The sequence below is a fragment of the Geospiza fortis genome, unplaced genomic scaffold, assembly GCF_000277835.1.
Source record: "Geospiza fortis unplaced genomic scaffold, GeoFor_1.0 scaffold183, whole genome shotgun sequence".
In the NCBI taxonomy this organism is placed as follows: domain Eukaryota; kingdom Metazoa; phylum Chordata; class Aves; order Passeriformes; family Thraupidae; genus Geospiza; species Geospiza fortis.
The window spans coordinates 1,511,145-1,516,620 of NW_005054447.1; the positions used below are offsets into that span (position 1 = coordinate 1,511,145).

The 5,476-nt window shown below is 56.4% G+C and overlaps 2 protein-coding genes across 2 annotated transcripts in view; one reads left to right on the forward strand and one right to left on the reverse strand.

Annotated features, from left to right (window-relative positions):
- The window catches only part of TMEM25 (transmembrane protein 25), a 2,401-nt gene extending 430 nt beyond the window's left edge, over positions 1-1,971 (forward strand). The window contains exons 2-6 of the mRNA XM_005427575.2: positions 65-349; positions 587-877; positions 951-1,232; positions 1,334-1,420; positions 1,517-1,971. Of these exons, the coding sequence (XP_005427632.1) occupies positions 65-349; positions 587-877; positions 951-1,232; positions 1,334-1,420; positions 1,517-1,590 (1,019 nt within the window). The 3' untranslated portion in view covers positions 1,591-1,971. The remainder of the gene's footprint in view (positions 1-64; positions 350-586; positions 878-950; positions 1,233-1,333; positions 1,421-1,516) is intronic.
- A 151-nt stretch (positions 1,972-2,122) lies between these two features.
- Positions 2,123-5,472, reverse strand: IFT46 (intraflagellar transport 46; the record flags this gene model as incomplete). The annotated part of the gene is made up of 10 exons (XM_031062397.1): positions 2,123-2,560; positions 2,895-2,980; positions 3,255-3,315; positions 3,555-3,621; positions 3,704-3,825; positions 4,208-4,336; positions 4,666-4,759; positions 4,858-4,932; positions 5,176-5,312; positions 5,386-5,472. Coding segments are annotated over 10 exons (954 nt in total), but the record flags the coding sequence as incomplete, so codon positions are not given.
- Positions 5,473-5,476: the final 4 nt, after the last annotated feature.

Here is a 5,476-nt window from a genome sequence, read left to right on the forward strand (position 1 = left end):
CGGTGCATGACTCCCAGAGCAGGACCCCTGCCACAGCTCTAATGTGTGGGGGGCTCTCTGGCAGCACTGGAGGAACTGGACCCCACCACTGAGAGGCAGCCGCGAACAGTGTGCACCCTGCAGGAGGGGGAGAGTCGTATCTTCACCTGCTGGGTTCCCCGGCCCGCCCCCGGTGCCACGCTGGCCTGGTACCTCAACGGTCAGAAGCAGGAAGTCAACCTCTCGACTGCAGACACTGCCAGCATCCTCACCCTCACCGGCCAGCGCTCCGACTACCAGCTCAACTGCTCCCTGACCATCCCGACCTCCAGTGAGAGCTACAACACCTCCATCCTTCTCAATGTGCAGTGTAAGGTCCGCGGTGCCCGCCTGCTCCAGACTGGGATGTGGGGAGGGTGTGTGGGGCTCCCATCCAGCTTGGGCAGGAACATAACCTGCATCCACCACAGCCATAGCAGGGCAGCATCTTGTCGGTCCTGTGCAAACGAGGTAGACAAGCGCTCCTGGACCCAGGGGAGACAAATCCTGCTCCTAGCTGTGTTGTCTCCATCCCTCCTCCCCATCTCACTGCCTGTTTTTTACCCAGATAAGCCAGAGATCCTCCAGAAAGGTGCCCACTACCAGCAGGCTGAGGGTGCTGGCCTTCTCCTGGTGCTCTTTGTGCTGGTGCAAGCCAACTCACCTGCCAGCATCACCTGGATGCACCAGGATGGGCATGTGATGGCCAACACCTCCAAGTTTCTCCTCCTGGGTGCCACAACCTACCCAGGGCTGGCCAACCACTCACTCCACATCCATCTCAACTGCACAGCCGGAAACCTCTCCATCAGTGCAGCCAACAGTGGGGGCATCACCACTGCCTCCCTCCTGCCCACAGGTAACTGTTGAGGGGTGGGCATGGTGCAGTGGCCCCGTGGAAGGGTGCTGAGGGCTCTGCACTGCCGGTGCAGGTCTGCTGGATGCCCGTGTGGAGCTGCCTGTCCTGGGTGTTGCCATTGGAGCAGCCCTGGCCCTATCTGCCCTGCTCAGCCTGGGCTCCTGTGCTGCCTGCCTGGCATGCCGCTTGCCCAAGCTTGTGCGAGGTCCGGGGCAAGCAGGACCCAGCCCATCCATCCAGTGCTCCCACTGCAGCAGCTCTGAGCCCCCGCAGCCCCAGGGTACACGTCTGCCCCGCCAGACCCAGTCCCTGCCACCCAACCTGCGCCTTGGTGACCTTGCACAGGAAGATGGAGGTAAAACCCTGATGTGCCAGTGCAGCGAGATGTGTGGGGCTGCAGGTCCTGTCTGGGCGAGGGATAGATGTCCTTGCTCTAATTCCTTTGCTTCCCTGCAGCTTCCCCCAAGGATGCAGGAGCCAGTGCTAGGGGAGAAGAAAGTGCCCTGCTAGGACTGGAAAACTCCCTGGTTCTTAGCAAGCTTGGTAAGGGAGCAGGTGGGCAAGCAGCCCTAAAAGATGTGTTGTGGGACATGGAGCTCCGTGGCTGCCCCAACAGGCAATGAGTTCTTTGTCCTGCAGGTTTTATCCAGCTCCCAGTGTCTGGGCGCATCTACAAAGTGCCCAGCATGAGCAGCGATGAGATCTGGCTGTGAGCTGCAGCGTGGTGCCCGTGAGCCAGGGCTGTGCCAGGAGCTGAGCAGCTGAGGGTGCCAGGAAGACCATGGTGGAAGTGGCAGCTGAGCAGCCCCAGCTCTGGCTGTGCAGGGCTTGGGAGCTGTGCCGTCAGCCAAGGCATGGCTTTATGTAGTCCCTGAACTTTACTGATATTCTGTTATAATCAAAATGCATCAAAACTGTTTATAGCCAGGCTCTAGCACTGCGATTCCTCTTGGGTAAAGCCAAGCACCAGCTTTGCTTTAGCAGGTTTGTGACTCCCTGCATGATCCTCTTTGCCCCTGTCCCTGCAGCTATGGCAGACGGGTGGGAGGTCAGTGGAGCAGGGGCTGAGGAGAGCCCAACAGCAATAAACTGAATCCAAGCATCTCTGTGGTGCCATACAGGTTATTTCTACTTGACAGGAGCCAAGGGACTCTTCTCAACAGGAAAGGGGGTGCAATAATTAGGAGCAGAGGAGATTCAAGGTCTCCAGGTCAGAGCTTGCAACACCCTGAGCAGATCTGAGTGTTGTGTCTGAATGTGGAATTTATTCCTGTTTGCTCCAGCCCTTACAGTGTGTTCTGAAGGAGCTTCTGCTCTGCAGCACCTGTGGCACAGAGAGCCTGACACTGGGAAAGGCTGGTTTAATGCTGAACTTCTTGGGAACAAGTCAAAAATTGAGCCATTAGGCAGCTTCTGCAACAAATACGGTGAGTCAAGCCCTACTCCCTAACACAGAGCAGCCCAGCATTGTCTCTTAGATCAGAGAGGCTTCAGATTTGCTCCGTGGTATCTCCCAACCTGCTCTGGGTACACCTCAGTGTCCAGTGGCAGACAGTGATCCAGGAGATGAGGCTTTAATGTGAAGCATCAATTAAAGCTCAACACCTCTGCCTCCGCTGCTTGTGAGGGTGGGTTGGATGGTGGGCTCCTGCCCTTCTGCCCATCAGCCAGGGGCTTGAAGTGCTGCAGGGAAAAGAACATACTCATGCAAAGATTTGACTCCCACTGCTCAGAGCACACACACGCATCTGAATGTGCTGGCCACACCCTGAGTTGTGCTCAGCAGCCAGCCCAAGGAGATGCATTCTGGCTTGTGCTGGCCTGTTGAACAACATGGCACCTCCGCCCAGAGCACAGCCCAGCTCCCTGTGTCAGGCAGAGGCACCAGGGAGAGAGAGAATCAGCTGAGAACGTGTTCTCTGGGGCCCACCAGCCCTCTGCACACTCCCATTGCCATCACAAAGCCAAATGTGAAGGGCCCAGCTGTGCAGTGCTGCTCGCTGGGTGAGCTGCGTACCTGCGAGTTCTTGAACTCCAAGAAGAGGGAGAAGAGGACATGCAGAGGGTGGATCCGGCTCTTGTACACAGGGATGTCCAGAATGGCTGTGGGTGAGATCAGAGCATGTGAGGGCACCTGGTCTGCACTGCCCCACACAGAGCGTTGTCAGGAGGGGCTGAACACCCACTGCCCCCCATCACTGGGGCTCCAGGCACCAAAGACTGCAGACCCCTGTGGTACAATAGCCCACCTCCCACTGAAGCAGAGGGAATAATCGCGAGTGCTCGGGGCTGAGCCTGCAGCTAAAGCTCCCTGGCCTTCAGTGAGAGTGCCAGGCCAGCGACACATTGTGTCAGCAGCACAGCCTCCCCAGCTCACCGCAGATCATGTCGATGTACTCGGCCAGGTCACAGCTCATCTCTGCGCTCGGAAGACCCACCTGCAACAGATGGGGCTGTCAGATCTGCTCTGACTGCTCGAGCCTGGGAGCAAACAGAGGCCACTGGGGCAGCGGCTGGGAACTCCCCTGTTGGGCTGCTCCCCAACTTCTGCCCAGGGTGGAGCTGGAGGAGGAACAAGCCCAAGAGGCCTGGGCTGTGGGATGGAGCAGGCACCCAGCTTTCATGGGAGATGGTTTCTAAGACCAAGCGCTAAGTACTGGTCACCCAGACCATATACCTTTCCCAGGAGCTCCTCGAATTCTGGTGACCATTCCTGCATCAGGGTCTCGATGTCAGGCATTGGCCTGCCAGGGAAGATTAGAACATCAACTTCAGCATCAAACACAACCTTCCACTGCCAGCATCAGTAGTAATCCAGTAACTCGCCTGGAGTAATGGACTGTGGCAGGAGGCTTGAAGCGATGTAGTTCACTAATACTTTCAATCCAGCTCTCAATGGCTTTAGGGTTATTTTCTGCATTCTCCAAACTCTTCACCTTTATTTGCTGCTAAAAACACAAATATAAACCTGGAAGTGTTTAATGGTGTTTTGGGGCTTTTTGGGAAAGCTGCATTCACTTCTGGTGAACCAGGCCTTCTCTCTTTCCCAGCTGCACTTTACCAATGGATTTCTGCAGGCAAAATGCCAACTAAAACTGGGTATGAACAACCAAAAGGAAATAAAGCATCACCTGAAGTGAACAGACCCAGAGTTCATATCAAGACTTGACTGAAGCAAGGCTCAGATCCACTGCAGTTTAAAGCTATGGATTAAAGCATAAGGTCTGGTTTTGCTGCTTTTAAAGTCAACTTCTCAGTTGTAAGAGTAAAATGCCATGGTTTTACTGCAGAAAATGAGCAGTAAGCATGACCTCCCTCTCCCTGACTCACTGTGATGTTGTGCTGCTTGGAGTTCTCTGTCAGCCAAAGGGAGAGCACAGTGGGATCTGACTGCTTGGTTGAGGGCTCATCCAGGACCAGCAGGCCAAGGTTGTCAGGCTTGCCATCGGGACGAGGAACCTGCAGGAAAACAGAGCCCTGTTCTCTGGGGATCCAGGGCAGGTGCCTTCCTGTGGGCTCTCTCAGATGTGCATTCTAAGTAGGGTGCTGCCTGAAAAGCACACAGTGTTGGAGAAGGAAAACCCAGGCTTTCCCCCAAGTTACCCAAGTGCTGTCTGGGAGGTGACCAAACCACCAGTGTGGTTTTCCAGGTCTCTGCCTGTCACATCTGACAGAGCGGGGGCAGACCAGAGCCCAAGCTGCACGGCCTGGCTGCCTACCTGCTCTGAGCCTGCGTTCTGTTTTGGTTCATGGAGCAGGACAGAGAGGGGAACCTGAAGAAACTGTACATTTAGGAATGCATCGATGTCTCCAACAGCAGGAATAAAGTCTGGAATAAAAGGCTGCAGCTTGTGCTCAATCTCTATTGTTTTGGGAGTGTACCTGGAAAAAACCACCACCACAGCATAGGTAACTAGAAACTGTGCTGCAATAATTGACACAAAGGAGAGCCAACAGCAAGCTAAAACCCTTCCACTCACCTCTTGATGTATTCAAAGAGATCTTTGATTTCAGAGGACACTTGCAGGTAGTCAAAATCTGCTGGATTGAAGTCACTAAAAGAAGGAAGAGAGTAGAGGGAGAAGATTAGCATCTCCTGGGCACAGCAAACAAGCCCAGGACAGGTTCACCAGCTGGAGGAACCACCACCCTGAAGCATCGGGGAGGAGGAGGCAGGAGCTGCCTGTCCTGATGCCCACGACTCTGCTCACCCTCGTGGGATCTGGGGAAACCGAGGGAGCTGCCCGAAAGGCACCCAGCAGCCTCAGCCCGGCCCCGTGGCCAGGAACACGGCTCACCCCTCCAGCGCGGCCCCGTGCTCCTCCGAGTCCTCCTCCGAGTCGCTCTCCGAGGAATCTTCCTCCGAGTCCTCATCGTCCTCGTCATCATCCTCGCTGAAGGCGGCCGGGCCGGGGAGTTGTGCCGCTGCCTCCTCCTGGACGAGAGTCGGGTCTCACGGGATATCACCGAGCCCCACGGGGCCGTGCCCCCGCCCGCTGCGCTCGTACCTTCCCTCCGCTGCCCCGGCCGCCGCTCCCGGCCGCTCCGATCGACACCCCGGGCCGACGGGAGTCCCGCAGGCGGCCCCCGGGCCCCCCC